The 17,237-nt window shown below is 38.4% G+C and overlaps 2 protein-coding genes across 3 annotated transcripts in view; one reads left to right on the forward strand and one right to left on the reverse strand.

Annotated features, from left to right (window-relative positions):
* LOC107661393 (sestrin-3-like) overlaps positions 1 to 3,461 on the forward strand; it is a 24,634-nt gene extending 21,173 nt beyond the window's left edge. For both annotated transcript variants that reach the window (XM_016450953.1, XM_016450952.1), the window contains exons 6-8: positions 747 to 913; positions 1,962 to 2,106; positions 3,073 to 3,461. In XM_016450953.1, the coding sequence (XP_016306439.1) occupies positions 747 to 913; positions 1,962 to 2,106; positions 3,073 to 3,162 (402 nt within the window). In that variant the 3' untranslated portion in view covers positions 3,163 to 3,461. The remainder of the gene's footprint in view (positions 1 to 746; positions 914 to 1,961; positions 2,107 to 3,072) is intronic.
* Positions 3,462 to 7,062: 3,601 nt separating this feature from the next.
* On the reverse strand, positions 7,063 to 14,992 carry LOC107661394 (forkhead box protein O4-like). The gene is made up of 3 exons (XM_016450955.1): positions 12,755 to 14,992; positions 10,653 to 12,122; positions 7,063 to 10,237 (listed from the first exon to the last, which is right to left on the reverse strand). The coding sequence occupies exons 1-2, from the start codon at positions 13,187 to 13,189 to the stop codon at positions 10,677 to 10,679; spliced, it is 1,881 nt and encodes a 626-aa protein (XP_016306441.1). The 5' UTR covers positions 13,190 to 14,992; the 3' UTR covers positions 7,063 to 10,237; positions 10,653 to 10,676.
* Between the last annotated feature and the right edge of the window lie 2,245 nt (positions 14,993 to 17,237).

The following is a 17,237-nucleotide window of genomic DNA, read 5'->3' on the forward strand; positions in this document are numbered from 1 at the left end:
GTGTGTGTGTGTGTGTGTATGTATTTAAATTTTAATGTTAAAATAGTTTGTTTTATCCCAAGTTATATTTAGAATTTTGGGGTCAGAATGAGATAAATTAATACTTTTATCCAGGAAGAATGCATTATATTGATCAAAAGTAAGAGTACATATATTTATAGTGTAACAAAAAATATTTTAAATAAATGCTGTTATTTTCAATTAATAAAAAACTTAAAAACTTGATGATAATATTCATGATAATAAATGTTTCTTGAGCAGCAAATCAGAATATTACAATAGTTTCAGAAGGATCATGTGACACTGAAGTCTGATAATGACTGCTGAAAAATCAGCTTTGTCATAGGAATAAATTCTATTTTATAGATATATTAAATATATTAAAATAGATAAGCTATTTTCAATTATAATATTATTTCACAATATTACTGTATTTTGTTATCAAATAAATGCATCCTTGGTGAGCATAAAATACTTTTTTCAAAAACATTAAAATCATACTGACCCCAAATTTTTGAATGGTAGTTTATATATGGAAAGAACTGTAAGTAAGTTTGTAGGTTGTTTTTTTTTTTCTCCCCTCAAAAAACATTTGGGGAAACCTGTTTGAAAGGGTCATTTATTTAGGCAAATCTGTTTGGTGACACTAATGATGCCGAAATTATGCACTTTACATTTAACAGACTTTAAAATACTGCAGTAAAGTTGATGTTATGAATGCTTGATTTATTTGTCTTTCTGTGCAGGACTATTCATGGGAGGATCACGGCTTCTCGTTGGTGAACAGGCTCTACTCTGATATAGGGCACTTGTTAGACGAGCGATTCCGCAATGTGGCCTCCCTCCCTTTCCCTCACAGCCCCGATCTCAAACGAGCCATCTGGAACTACATTCATTGTATCTACGGCATCAGGTACCTTGGTTCCCTGGTTTTTCGCAATTTTGCATTTTGCTAGTTTGCATTCTGAATACAAAAGAAACATGAAATTAAATATAATGGCAAGCTTTCAACTCCATAATCACACCTTGTGACTCATCACCTACTTTTGAGAATGCTGAAAAAGGCACAAAAACAAAGCACTTACATTGACATGTTTGCCCTCAGATATGATGACTACGATTATGGGGAAGTCAGCCGACAGAGACTTTGCATTGGGTGTCACCTAACAGAAGTAGCATAAAAGGGTACTAAGGGTCAGAATTACAGCTCATGGCCTTCCTTCTCAAGACTGTCAACACTTAACGTTACTCTCAAAACCTGACTACATTTTCTACATTTGATTTGAATGGGAGTATGCCACTCCTATAGTGAAAACAAATATATATATATATATATATATATATATATATATATATATAACCCCAAATTTTTGAATGGTAGTTTATATATGGAAAGAACTGTAAGTAAGTTTGTAGGTTGTTTTTTTTTTTCTCCCCTCAAAAAACATTTGGGGAAACCTGTTTGAAAGGGTCATTTATTTAGGCAAATCTGTTTGGTGACACTAATGATGCCGAAATTATGCACTTTACATTTAACAGACTTTAAAATACTGCAGTAAAGTTGATGTTATGAATGCTTGATTTATTTGTCTTTCTGTGCAGGACTATTCATGGGAGGATCACGGCTTCTCGTTGGTGAACAGGCTCTACTCTGATATAGGGCACTTGTTAGACGAGCGATTCCGCAATGTGGCCTCCCTCCCTTTCCCTCACAGCCCCGATCTCAAACGAGCCATCTGGAACTACATTCATTGTATCTACGGCATCAGGTACCTTGGTTCCCTGGTTTTTCGCAATTTTGCATTTTGCTAGTTTGCATTCTGAATACAAAAGAAACATGAAATTAAATATAATGGCAAGCTTTCAACTCCATAATCACACCTTGTGACTCATCACCTACTTTTGAGAATGCTGAAAAAGGCACAAAAACAAAGCACTTACATTGACATGTTTGCCCTCAGATATGATGACTACGATTATGGGGAAGTCAGCCGGTTACTGGAGCGTGGACTGAAACTTTATATTAAAGCTGTGGCCTGCTATCCTGACTCCAGCAAGACCCCTCTATGCCCACTGTCCTGGGCCCCTGTCAAAGCTTCAGACAAGGTGATTTCCTATCAAAACTTGTGCTGTGTACACTTCAGTAACATCTACTTAACCCTATAAAGCCTAATGTATCATATTTGTGACCCTGGACCACAAAACCAGTCTTAAGTCGCTTGGGTATAGTTTTAGCAATAGCCAAAAAAACATTGTATGGGTCAAAATTATCAAAAATCTTATGCCAAAAATCATTAGGATATTAAGTAAAGATCATGTTCCATGAAGATATTTTGTAAATTTCCTACTGTAAATACATCAAAACTTAATTTTTGATTAGTAATATGAATTGCTAAGAACTTCATTTGGACAAATTTAAAGGCGATTTTCTCAATATTTAGATTGATAGTTCATATTTTTTAGCAAGTAAAAAGTATTTTATTATAATTCTAAAAACATCCCTCTTCAGGTTGTGGTTCTTGTCTTTTTGCTGTGAAATCTTATTGTTAGTATAATTTCAACACTTACTGGATTGAAGCAACTTGATTATCTGTACATCATTTTTAGAAAAATCATGTTAAAATACTTATTAGTTTTTTTTTTGGAGAAATATTTATTTGTTCGTCTCTCAGTCATCAATGTATTGCACTGCATAATATGTTTTGCCCCCCACAATAAAAACTACAGAGCTTTGATCATAAATCTTGCTATGAATTATTATTGGGAGATCTGAGGTGTTTTTTCCTCCTAGAGTGTGAGCTCCATATTATCCTATCATACTAAATGAGCTAGAAAAGCCTGATGTATTAAATATGATACTCAACAACAAACACGTGCTTTTGAACTTTTGTTGTTGTTGTATTTATTAAACTGTTCCATTTAATTTTTGAAAATTGTACGACTGTTGTTATTTTGTTCTTGCCATAAAAGTGCTACTGACATGGTGTTAAAAAAGAATAATAAAATATACCATCTACTTAAAATGGCTTTAAGTGTTTTAAAACAAATCTTTCTGTCGTTTTTGTCTTTTAGGTTCATGTAAATTTGTTAGTGATGGAGGCACGTCTGCAGGCCGAGCTGCTGTACGCACTCAGAGCCATCACTCAATACATGATCGCATAGGACACGAGCGTTCAGCGCCACAGAGGGACATGGTACAAAGAAATACAAGCAGAGATCTGTCTCTCCGTCTCTGTATTTGTTGTCTCTGAGTTTACCGGTGTGATGTAAGGTACTGCTGTGAAACATTTCTGTGCCAAAGGTGAAACTTTAGAAGAAAAAAGGTGTAAAGCAGTCGCTCTCACTGTCCTTTGCATGTGTTTCTCCTACTTCATGTTGTTTCTGTAGTTGTCCTTTTGTCTGCGGACTCTTCTTTTGCTACCTTTCCTTTTTTTTTTTAGTATCTTTATCCCGGATGGTTAATGTGCAATTATTTTTATTCAGTTGTTGTTGTCGTTGTTATTAATATTTTCCCATTTGTGTGTTTTTTGTTTTTTGCTGTTGTTATTCAATTGACTGACAAAGAGAGAGAGAGAAAGTGTCCAACTGGTCATGGCCAATTTGAGTCACTGTTTACAGAAAATGAGTGATTGGACAAAGGCACTTTGCTTAACATGGCTTCCAGATATTTCGTTTAAATGTGGAATTGTGAGACCAGAGCAAAATTCAACAAAGAGTAAGAGAAGGTTCAACGGCTGCAACTTTCTTTTTAAATGAGCACTTTTAAGACAGTGTCTATCTATAGAATATCTCAATAAGCTTTCAGCTGTGGCTTCTTTCAGCACACAGCTGGTCATCGAAGTACTGTTTTCACTCATTTCGATCGATTAGCATTGATGTTGTTTTCCAAAATCTTCCACTCACTCTTCTCTCTGCATGGGTGCTGTAAGTGATTAAAATGGGTACATTTATAGGAGCCATAATTATCATCCGATTCATCTCAGCAGACCGCTTTACAATGTGAAGATCTAAATTTGACGGGTTCAAAGCAGTGAAATGGAATCGCTTTTTCTAAACTACTTTTCTTTGTGGTCATGTTCTCAGTGTTTCTCAGTTACTTAGGGGTGGACAGTCGGTTTTACCTGCTCTACACGAACTGGCCAAATTACCACAGTATGTATTTCAACTCCATTATATCATATTCTAACTTGGAAAACTGTTCAAATACCATTTAAAAGCAGGTCTTTAATTTTGATAGGCCGCATGCATTTGATAGTTTAGGTTAATGTTGTGCTGGCGTCTCCGGTGAAGACATTTGGATCAACAACAATTAGGACTTGTTTTAAAATATTTTACCATGTAAAAATTTCAATTCACCTTGTGATGTGAGAAGGAGCTCAGAATAAGCTTAAAATGTGATTTTAATGTTGACACGCTGGTATAGATCAAATGAAGGACTTCTGACAGAACTATAAGCCTGTCACTATCCATCCCATAACTGACCTGCACAAAATTATCTTTTTTTTTTTTTTTGCACTGAACCTTTTGCACAAAACCCTACAAGTGTGGTTGCAGCTGGCAGCTGTCATTGTTACAAACCGCTTAGAGAGGCGATGGCCCCTCTGATGCTATGAATATATTCAATGTCCAGTTTTGTTGACAAGGCCAAATACCTGTACTGTGTTAAACTCTCATCCGTCTGGTTACCTAATTACAGCTGGCAGAATGACTTGGGCGACACCTATGGTTGGTTTTGTGTGTTTATTTTTCAACATTGCATTACTTCTGTTGCTATTTTAGCATCTTGTCATTTTGAGGGAGGGTGATGTTGTTGGTGTCAATTTTGCTCTTGTCTGAACTGTTTAGATTAAGAAACCAAGGTATGTAAATCAGCAGAAATGTGTACAGGAGCCGCAGTCTGTGCTGGGCGCACGGTGCCTTTTGACTACTGATGAGTCAGTCCTGCTTCATCAGTATGGCTAAACTGGACTGAAGTCTCAGAGCTAAGCCTCGTGCTACTGCTTTAATTCAAGCTGAGAATAGAAGATGTTCATCATCCGGGCCGGCCGACGGTAATGGACATCCAGAGGCATTTGTCAGGAGCAGAATATGACTGCAGCACGGGGCTGTCTTAAATGCTTGTTCTTGAATGGCGGTCTGCCACATCCCTGAAACGTGGACACTTCCAGACTGTCTCCACCACCTCGGCTGGAAGAGGACTGTGATTCATCGCTGGAGACTGAACGAGCATGGCTATTGCCAAAAATGTTTATTTACCACGTAAATGTAGGAACTATACAAATTTAAACTAACCAAAATAAAAAATAAAAACATTTAAAAATAAGCAAAAAAAGTTTTGAAAATGTGAAAGCTTATTTTTTCTATAAAGATATGCAACATCATTGATGTGTCTTGTTTTTATTTAGTCATTAAGTCTGAAAATAAATGTTTTTATAGTATAGATTTAGTCAATTAATTTTATGGATGCAAATAACTCAAATGGTTTATATTTTCAGAGTATCAGACTGAGCACTCGATCAGTTGGGAATCCATTTTTAATAATGGCGTCTGAAACAGTGCAATCCTGCCATCTAGTGCTAAATCTCCATTCACATTTCTTTGAGAAAATCACACCAGGAATACAGACGTTACATTAAAATATGCCAGCATTAATACAAGCGTTTTGGAGTATGTTTAAAAGCAGAAATGTGAAGCTTGTGATTTTATAAAAGCAATTACATGAACTCTTCTGGTAAAAGTCTGTGTGTGTTGTTAAAATTGGAGTTTATTTGGATAGTTCTTCCAATATGCCCCCTGGAGGTCTGTTGTTGAGATCTAACCTTTATCAAACTCACCTGAACAAGGTCTTCGGGATTACTAGAAAATTACAGGCAGGCGAGTTTGATCAAGTTAGGATCTACACGCCGCGGGACAACAGACCTCCAGTCAATGACAGTTTTGAAGAACCGTGGTGTATGAGGTTACGTTGACCTGTGAACAAAGTTGTACATTTGGATAAAATCTCACACAGAAAAGGTTAGTACTTTTGTCCCTCTAATGTCATGTTAACATGTGCATTGTTTACGTCTAGTACAGGAGTGTCAAACTCAATTCCTGGAGGGCCGGAGCCCTGCAGAGTTTTGTTCCAACCCTGCTCCAACACACATACCATGTAGTTTTCAAATAAGCCTAAAGGACTCGATAAGTACGATCAGGTGTGTTTAATTAGGGTTCAATCTAAACTCTGCAGGGGTTAGTACTTTTGTCCCTCTAATGTCATGTTAACATGCGCATTGTTTACGTCTAGTACAGGAGTGTTAAACTCAATTCCTGGAGGGCCGGAGCCCTGCAGAGTTTTGTTCCAACCCTGCTCCAACACACATACCATGTAGTTTTCAAATAAGCCTAAAGGACTCGATAAGTACGATCAGGTGTGTTTAATTAGGGTTCAATCTAAACTCTGCAGGGCTCCGGCCCTCCAGGAATTGAGTTTGACACCTCTGGTCTAGTAGCTACATCAACAGTGAGTGTTTTGACCGCTACGGATTGGCCGTTCATTTACACCGTAAAGGCCCGTTCACACCAAAACGGTAACGTTCTGTTTGTAGCTACATCAACAGTGAGTGTTTTGACCGCTACGGATTGGCCCTGTTCATTTACACCGTAAAGGCCCGTTCACACCAAAACGGTAACGTTCGGTTTGTTATAAGCGTGCGCTGCAGTTATATAGTCTGCCGCTTTAAATGTTCGAGTGAGAAGATATCGTTCCTCTTCGTCGTTAAATGTTATAGCTGTTCTGTGGCTTCCCTATTCTCATGGAGTTTGATTATTAAAAGTACAGTTATCCATACAGTTGTCGATAATTTATCTTAACCTGGAACATTTCAATTGAATTTGATTTAATTTCACATTTAGTATGTATGGCTACTCTTGAGTATATTGACATTTATATACTAAATGTTTAATACATAATGGTGTGAATCTTGTTTACTACTACTTAATTAGTTGCTCTCAATTTAATGAATACCCTGCACCTCTGCTTATGTCAAATGAATGGACCAATGAAACAAACTTAAAACAGTCTTCGTTAAACAGATTAGGTTTATTTATATTATGCTGAACTGCTTTCAATGACCTCGGACTAACAAAATATGGGGGGGGGACAAAATTAAAAAAGCAATCAAGTACATATACAGTATATTGGCTATGCACAACTTGTCAGTTTTACATCCCACCATAACCCAAAACGAGAGAGAAAAAACCCAACCCAGACCATAAACTAATGTCCTGTGTTATCAACTGGGATACTTAGCAAACTCTCTAGGAAAATGAAAAGAACCAAAATAATGAATACTAAAGGAAGAGCAGGCTAATATCAAACAAGGAAAGTGAGAGTGATTTGGAAAGCGGGAAGGTGTAGAATTCCTGCAGCAGCCCTGTTACGTCTGTCTGATGGGACGAAAATATTCAATATCTGCATTTTGAGAAATTAAACAAAGCCAGGGTGTTAACCACGAAAAATCACTTTCAAATCAACACTCAAATGACATGAGAAAATATCAAAGGTGACTGTCAGCCATGAAGCTTTCTGAAAGATGTACCATGCAGGTATAACAATCACTCTTGGACATCAAGGAGCTGCGTTACATGTACAAAGATAAAAACATAAGAAAAGACGCCCCAAAAGACAAGCACATCGATGTAAACGGATGATGGAAAATCATCAATCGCTGTATCAAACATTACACCATTTGTGAGGAGCATCGTTACATTTTATGTGGTGAGCCCTTCCCTCCCCATTCACAGTTTCTTTTATAATATACAAAAACTGAGAGTTTGGGAATTAAAACATAGGTACATTTCTCATACTATGTTCTACATTAAGAAATTGTACTCAAAATGTGTTGCATAAAATTATTAAAGGCCCTGATATCTACATATGCACCAATCAAATATGGCCCACTTTAACTGTCATATTTAATATCTAGCACCGATGAATAGGATAAAATTATTCCTCTGTAAGGAGAGAACGCTTTAACAATTAATCTAATGCACTCAGACCAGTTACTAATGTCAAGCTCTCAAATTAAAGCCAATTTATACACCAAAAAAAAACAACAACTTCCGAATGCTGGTTTTAAACTGGATAAAAACCATCTGAACAAATAATTAAATAAAAGTCAACCCTTCTATTACAGAAAAGGTACAAGTTGAAAAGAAAAGGGCTTTAAAACTGTGTGGTTTTCTCTGGAGCGACATGCTATAGTGTTCATTGGCAGTTTACAAAGTTTTGTAGGAACGCTACAAATGCATACATTAGATACATCTCTCATAATAAACTGCAAGATTAGATATATTTCTGCAATGCTAAAATATCTATGTGACGTTGGCTTGCATAAATGACTTTCACAATTTAGAAAAGGCCATGAGCATTGAAGTCATAACATGATTATCTCATTACTTCCAGAAGTTGTTTTAATTACTATTTTTCATAACCCTGAGATTGAAACCTTGCATTAATCATTTTCGGTTGGACCAGTCTTGCATTTTGAGATGAAATAATTGCCTAGACATTTAGAAAAGCAACCAAGCAAATCATTTTTTTTTTTCTATTTAGCACAAACAATTATAGCAAATTTCAACTTTTGAAGAACTGTAAAGGTTTTGTAAAGCTTATCTGCACTGCAATGCATACATCCAACATGCAGTTCTTAGTGTTCTTTTGGTTATTGTATAAAATCTATATGCATTTCATCTTTTACAAAAATAAAGATTACATAGAAAATGACCGTTAAAAATGATCTGAAATAGCTTCTGCTCAGATTAGAAAAAGCTCATTAACAGCATGTTTTTTTTATTAGTCTGTTAATGATAACGCCCCAATCTAAATTAGAATTATAGTCGATATATCCAACTGTTTTTGTTCTTTAATAACATTTTTTTTATAAAATATGAGTAGTGCTGTTTATGAAAAACTGAACAATGAGAAAATAGTTTTTCTTCTGTGCGTCTGTGGACACAATTAAACATGCCAGAGGAACCATAACATCTCATTACTGTAGCCATGTTTCTTCAAGATTCGCTTCTAACTCGCGTATAACTCGGAAAACAAACTTTCTTCTGCGCTTAAATGAAATGATTCAGTGTAACCTTGAATTCTGTTGTTAGTGTGTTGGAATCAAGTTTCGGGAGCATTAAACATATTTGAACGCACACAAATGTGCACACACACACACACACACAAAATCTTCAGATATTGTATTCTGCAAAAGGGCTCCAAGTTTCCAACAATAACACTATACCATTTAACTTGTTGGCAGGATTAAAAATGCATTAAAATGCCCTGTGGAAAATCACATTTCTTCATACTGTTGTTATCATTAACAAACACTTAAGAGCAGACAGTTAAATCATCATTCAGTTATCAGCCTCCTCAGCACATCACAAGAAAACGCCTTCGTGAGAGAAGAGGTCATAAAAGCCAAACTAATTGCACATTGAACACCACAGCGTCACCAAACCACCTTGAAACTTTGATGCTTCATTCCGATGAGAGAGAGAGAGAGCACACCTTAACAGTTCAGCTGTGGTCAGTGAAACCGTCGCCACTCAATGTTGTTCTCAACTTAACATTCCTATGGTGCCTTGTTGTTTTCATGCTCAGAGGGGGGCTGAGAGCAACAACAACGTCAGGTCAGCTGTGGAAGTCACTCCATCAATCTCAGCTGCTCGGACTTCTTCAAGGCTATTCAACAAACAAGTTCACATCAAGAAAAGCTGCAGAGTTTGATCCTCCTGGCCGAATGAGTTCCATTATCAGGGGGAAGAACATCAAGGAGGAGTACCATCTCCATCTTACACTACGCATCATAGGCAAATAATGTAATAAACATAATTAGCTCTTTATTAGGTGTGCTTTAGTCCAAGATTGGCCAAAAAAAAACCGGCAAATTTCAAAACTAAAATGTTGCACATATAAGACAAAAGACGAAAAAAAATATGTTTCAAGACCATGTTCTCTGTGTCCAACAGCACACTCTTTAGTTGACATTGGCACTTGGGACATGTATGAGGTTTGATTTTGTCATTTAATTGAAAATTCTGACATGAGACTTCTAGGCCAAGCACGTGTTGTCCTTAGCCAAAGCAGTTTATGTATTTGAGGTACAATGGCAAATGCAGAGGCAAAAATGTGAGAATATGTTCAGGCAATATGCCACATCTGTTTTCAAAGTTGTTTTAAGAATGGGGGACAATCCTGTAAAAAAAATTAAAATAATAATAACGAGAAAAGGAGATTAACACATTAGGACACAAAGGAACAGCTTTACATAAAGAATAATGCAAAACCATAATTGAAATTAAAGAAATAGTTCATTAAAACAAAAAAACAATCATTTACTCATCCTCATGTTGTTTCAAACCTGTATGACATACTTTCTTCTGCAGAACACAAGCACATTTGAAGAATGTTTCAACCATTTTTGCCCTTAAAATGAAAGTCAATGAAAGTCAACATTGGATCCCACTGATGTTCACTGGCAGATCATCTTACAATGTCTTCTTTTGTGTTCTCATGAAGAACATAAGATGGGTTTGGAACAATATGAGGGTGAGTAAATTTCATGTTTTTGGGTGAACTATCCTTTTCAAACAAACCCAAATTCAGATACCTGTTCTCATCTTTAATAATGGAGTTAGCTGGGCACCCAGTTGTGGGAGGAGCTCTGTGTGGTTGCTGGCCCAGTATAGCCCTGTCCACCCTGTATGATGGGGTCAAAGTTGAAGTCAACCAGGTCTCCATCCATAAGATCACTGTTGATAATATATTCCACATCACAGTCCAGGTTTTCAGTGAACATGTCGATATCCAAGTCTGTAGGCAGACGGTCCTGGGAGGGCATGAAGTAGGGTGGTGTTGCAAACTGGCCTAGACCTTGCAGGCCTCCATTCCCACCAGGTGACGGGACAGGTCCATGCTGCAGAAGCCCAGAGCCTGGCACCTGATGCTGGGTCTTTACAGTTGCGAGCTGAGGTGGTTCCTGGCTCATGGCCAAGTGCATCATTCCAAAGCCCATCTGTGAGTGCTGGAGTTGGGGTTGAGGCCGGAGGCTCATCTGCCCCACCGTGCTTGTGTCAATGCCTTTGCTCAGCAACATCTGACCTGCCTTAGCTTGGCTGCTGGACATAGATCTCCCGAGCCCCAAAAGCCCACCACCTCCTTGGCTTGGCATGAGAGGATCCATTTGGGTCATCATAACATCGCTGGGTGGGGGCGAATCAGAGGTCAGGAGAGCTTCGAGGCTGGAGGGCACGTGAGTGCTGAAACCACTGTGACCAGGACCGGGCAGGGGGCTGAAGAGGGAGTTTCCGAAGCTCGATGGGCTTGTGCTGGATCCGGCGCTGTGCTGAACCGAGCTCTGTGGCCCAGGCGGAGTGGATCCCTGTGTAGTCTTTGCTGGCTGCAGCTGCCGAAATGAAGGAAAACTGGACCCTCGAGGCAGCAGGGTGGATGCCGAGGGCAAAGGCTGAGGTGGGGCAGGAGGAGCTGTGCTTGGGCTCACACCACCTTGCGGACCAGTCATTAAAGTTAGCCCGTCAATCAAATCCAGTTCTTCCATTAGCGTCTCAGTTAGTGTTGGGGGAAGATTCCCTGTGGAATAGCCACCAAGAAGGCCATCCTCAGGTAGGTCATCCTCGTCCTCCTGCCCCGTGGCAATGGGAGAAAGCCTCCCGCTCAGCGTGCTGGCATTGGAGCTTGTACGTGGCCTGAAACTCGTCCACATGTCCGGGTCATCCAGGCTGCCACGAGAGGAAGGGCTGCTGCTGTTCACTCCCCACTTTCCGAACTGAACTGGAGGCCCGGGACTGTCCGCACCACCAGCACCAGAAGCACCCTCACCCTGCAGGGCACCTCCAGAGCCTCCAATCCCTGCCGCTCCAGCCTGCTTTTTAGTTTGCTTTGCTCGCAAACGACTTTTAAGCAATTTGCTGCTGTTGTCCATTGAGGCGGCGCGGCGGCGAGGGGCTTTGCCAGTCTTGCCCCCCTCAGGGTTGAGCATCCACCAAGAGCTCTTTCCAGTCGACTCATTGTGCACTCGCATGAACTTGCTGTGGAGCGATAAATTGTGGCGAATGGAGTTCTAAATGGGATGACAAAAAATTAATCAAGTCTAAAAGAGAGATGTTACTGCAAAATAAGGTTTAAAGGATTGAAAATATTACTATCAGGATTTGAAATTAACACCCGCCAATCATCCATGGCAGGCAATGCTGTGAACTCACTAGCCAGTTTTTTTTTTATTCTATCAAACTTTGTGTATCAGCATTAACAGTTTCACTCCCTAGCCATAGTCATTTGATTAACTGCTGCATATCCAAGACCTTCATGTGTCACTATTTATGGTGTCTTGAAATCATATTTTGGGGCATGAATTATCATTATTGGGTTCACTTTTTCTCCTCCAAGGATGTCAATGGAAGAGAGGCTTCACGGAGTAAAAACTATTTCAATCCAATAAACAAACCCAAGTTCTGATTTTGACAATGTGTTTTATTTCTGATCATGTTGTTTTGGTTATTAGAAGTTTTGAATGGCCAGTAACTTCATTTTAGTAGGCAAATTCTATATTACTTTTTGATATTTTTGTTTTGATAGTTGTTCTGAACTGCCAGTAATTAAATTTTTTTGTAGCCAAATTGGCAGGTGAGTGGAGAAGTTCATTTCAAACCCTGATTATCATTAATTCTTAATCTTTACTTTTTTTAGACATACCTTCCACCCAGCAGAACTATTACTGTCTCCTTTGTCCTTAAAATACGGCACCGTTTTTACCATCCAATCGTAGATCTGCGCCAGAGTAAGTCGTTTATCTGGCGAGTTTTCAATCGCCTGGCTGATTAGATCTGCGTAGGACTGATTACCCCAGGCATTACGCCTGGAAGAGCCTTTTCGAGGCGTGGCCCCGCCCACTCCAGCGACAACCCCGCCCTCAGAGACCGTGGCTTTCTCAGGCTCAGATATGATTGGCTGAGGCTCGTGTTTATCTTCCTCGGCGGGCGGAGTTCCAGCAGCAGACTCTGAGCCGTCGCCCCCCCCAGCGTTGACAGCTGAGATGTCGGGTCTAGGCAGCGGCCATGTACATGACCTCGGTCTGCTCTGGGGCTCAAAATCTGGGTCAATCGGGGGGGGTACGTTTTCTTCCTCCATTGTGTGATACAATCCAGATAATTTCAGAGGAAGGCTGGATTTCAGACGTTTTTAAAAACACAATTCAATAAACCAACAGACTGGGCGATTAAAAGTAAGAGTACGACTATTTATAAGAAAATAATTTCAAAATCTTGTTTAAGAACTATTTGTTTTTTTATTGCTTAATATTGGAAACACTACAGTATAAATTATCCGGACTAAATTTAACCGCGACTGTCTAAAGCGTAACGGAGCACATATGTAATAATCTGAACACACCAATATAGCATCAATTAATCCTCAAATTGGAGATTAAAGGGGCCAAATAATCTCCTTAATAGTAACTAACATAAAACTTCTGATTTACATAGAGCAAACGAGGATAGTAGGGGGTATCTTTGTTTAATGTAGAAGGAACAAAGGAAATTCACTACACATCTAAACAGCTGGATTGTCAAGAGCAACTACTGAGATAAACCACAGGAAAACACGCGCTGGAGTGACAAGGGATGATTATGAACTTTTCTTAGATAATTAAACACCCCTTTACAGAATAAAATAAAATAAAATAAAAAAATGGTCGTTGAGGCAGTTAAGTAGGTGAACTCGCAAAACCAATTATAACATGCGCTGTAATTGCTAAAATAACCACCTCCCGCTGGTTCCTATTATAGCAGCGAATGGTTGATTGGCTTTCGCAATTAGATTTCAGAACAAGAAAAATACGTAAATCTATAAATAAATATAGACCAACTTACAAACTCTACAAAAAGCGATAAACCACCTTAATATGAGAGCGTCAAATCGTACAATAATCTTCCTTGTAAACTCGAGTGTATTTCTATGCTATGTAAGAATACTGTCCTTGTAAACGAATTCAAGTGAATGGGAATTACTTGTTACAGCTGCCTGTCAAAGTCAACAATTATTTTATTAATCGGGAAGTTAAAAACATAGAAACGTAAGGTTGTGCGTCTCAACTCAAATGCGTTAAGCAAGATTGTTAAATCGCCAAAAGAAGCCGTACGTAAGATTTAATTCATAACGATCAAAATATTACATTTTAAAAAAAGACCAAGATAATGTCTTACAGGAGTGCTCGATCATAACGGGTAGTTTTACGGTTTTTACCATACAATAAAAACCTGTGTTATTGCCGTTCAGGTTTGCGCGGTCCTCCGCGCTGCGTGCTGGCGCGTGTCACCGTCTGCCATGTTCCTCGAGACGCAGCTACACACGATGCTCGCGCGGGCTCATCTAAACCGAGCGTGTCCGTCCCGTTGAAGCCTTCCCGAATCCCACTACGGTCGACGTATTCCTCGAAAAGACAAAAACCTGTCGCCGGCCCACTTCTTTCATTCAGTCGCCGGCCACTCGGCCTCTGGGACAAAACTCGCAAGCGTAGTTTTACTACTGAGAGAGCCACCTAGTTAACCAACTCCAGTTTTTATGAGTTAATATCCCTCCGGTAAAAGTCGAAGAAACCCGCTTCGCTTCAATAACTTGGTCGTCTGTTGAAATTAACGCGAAATCGCTTCCCTTCTGTTGTTACCGGAGATAGACAAACAGCTATTCCTCGTAGATCTTTCTTGTTTTGTTTTGACTCGAGGCGAAGACTCCCTTCTGACGTCTGTTTACCACTGCCAGACAACGCGGCGTGCGCATGCGTCAAGAGGATTGATGGGAATTGCAGTCAGTCATGTGATGGGTTGTGCGCCGTAAACACGACCGGAGGGAACCGGGGATCCTGAAAAAAGGCTGAGCACATCAAATGTTATGTAATAGTTTCTAAAGATGTGTGAGTGTGTTTGTGTGAGTGAGTGCGTCCTGGTTTTGTCATTTTAGGATCTCTAGGTTGTTATGAAGCGGGCGAAGATCCTTATAATCCCTGAAGGATCTCCAATGGAATGCTGTGCGCGAGATCCCCTGACCCCATGCTGTCCACATGGTTTCCCGATGAAATTGCAATCTCATTTTTTTTTAATTAAGAAGATCAAGTGGATGAAATATGTTTTATGTTAGACGATGTCGTTGTCATGAAGTCTCGCCATCATCTGAAATCGCTGGGTGGTTTGAATTCGTAGGTAGTTTTCAAATTAAATTGAAGTTCATACATTAAATGTATATTTCTGAAAAGCCACCTCGGTGGTGTTGTGTAACCTTATCTGAATTTAGTCATTTTAAAATGAAATCTCAGTCATAAATGCATTGTTGTTTCTAGTTCAGCTGTTGCTCATATTTTAAATGCATGTGTCAGTGTCTCGATACGGATCAGCCACCAAAACTACAATACCCACAGGACCTTCCTATGCATTACCCCTTTTCCCAGAGCATGATGCAACTCTTCAGTCTTGCAGTGAAAGTCAATATTAGAAATGTGATTAAGTCATTGTTGTCTGATTAAGTAGTTGTATTTATTTAGATATCATGTTGGTTTCTTTTGACCAGATACACATTCTAATACCGTGTGTGTGTGTGTGTGTGTGTGTGTGTGTGTGTGTGTGTGTGTGTGTGTGTGTGTGTGTGTGTGTGAGAGATTAAAAAAAAGTTATTTTAACCATGTTAAATTGAAAATAAGAATTAGGTATTTTTTCTTTTGTGATTTCATAACTCATGCATAACAATCAGTACACAAAACAATTACTGCAGAATGACAGAAACGTGAAATAGTTCAATAATAGCAAATCATAATTTTGTGGTGGAAGTAGCCTATAGAGAGAGCAGGAGTCACTACGTGGACATTAACATTTCTTCCCTAACTTGCCCTATGATGTCATAAACATTCGTCAGTCAAAGTGGAGTAAATTACTACACAATTTTACCCATTTCCAAACAGTCATTTCTGTTTATTTTCAATGTATGAATATTTCCGGGAAAAAAAAAATATTATTACTTAATATGATAGGCCTATGTCCGGCATTTAATTATTTTTATTAAATGTTTTTATACAGTTTGTGTTGAATGTATGCGGATATGACACGTTTTCTTGGCATGCACTGAAATAAAAATAATTATAATAAAAAAGATGCGGCATAATTGCATCAACAATTCCCACATTATATACATTATATGCAAGCACATTAAGTCAATAAAAGTGCATGCACGCTATAATGTAATATTGGAATTTTACTCAGATTTTTAGGGATATAAAAGCTATTGTAACAAGAAAAGAGTAAAGATTTTCTGTGATGTTAAAACTGAAAAGTATGTATATAACAGCCTGTAATGTACGCAAACATTCATAACAAATTCAATAAATTTGTGTTGCCTATATCACGATTTCACTAGGCTATCGTTATTTGTGACAGCGATTTATTATTACATTACATTTAGTCATTTAGCAGACGCTTTTATCCAAAGCAACTTACAAATGAGGACAATGGAAGCAATCAAAATCAACAAAAGAGCAACAATATATAAGTGCAAATGACAAGTCTCAGTTAGCCTAACGCAGTACACGTAGCAAGTTTTTTTTTTAAATGATATAAATAAAAAGAAAACAGATAGAATAGAAAAAGAATAGAGCAAGCTAGTGTTAGAGGTCTTTTTTGCTTTTGTTAATTGTATAATAAATTAAAAGAAAACAGATAGAATACAAAAAGATTAGAAAGCAAGCAGCAAATGAATAGTGCAAGTCTAAAACGGACAAGTGTTTTTTTGTTGTTGTTTTTTAGAATAGAATTAGAATAGAGATTGCTAGAGTTAGAGGGTCAAATAAAGATGGAAGAGATGTGTTTTTAGCTGATTCTTGAAGATGCTTAAGGACTCAGCTGCTCTGACTGAGCTGGGCAGGTCATTCCACCAGGAGGGAACAGTTAATTTAAAAGTCCTCTAAGAAAAATTTTTTTTTTTTAAGAAAACAAGCAGTTAGTAAATGAATAGAGTGCAAGTCTAAAAGGGGCAATTTTTTTTAAAAGAATAGAATTAGAATAGAGATTGCTAGAGTTAGAGGGTCAAATAAAGATGGAAGAGATGTGTTTTTAGCTGATTCTTAAAGATGCTTAAGGACTCAGCTGCTCTTACTGAGTTGGGCAGGTCATTCCACCAGGAGGGAACAGTTAATTTA

The sequence above is a fragment of the Sinocyclocheilus anshuiensis genome, unplaced genomic scaffold (genome assembly GCF_001515605.1).
Source record: "Sinocyclocheilus anshuiensis isolate Anshui unplaced genomic scaffold, SAMN03320099.WGS_v1.1 scaffold635, whole genome shotgun sequence".
Classification (NCBI taxonomy): domain Eukaryota; kingdom Metazoa; phylum Chordata; class Actinopteri; order Cypriniformes; family Cyprinidae; genus Sinocyclocheilus; species Sinocyclocheilus anshuiensis.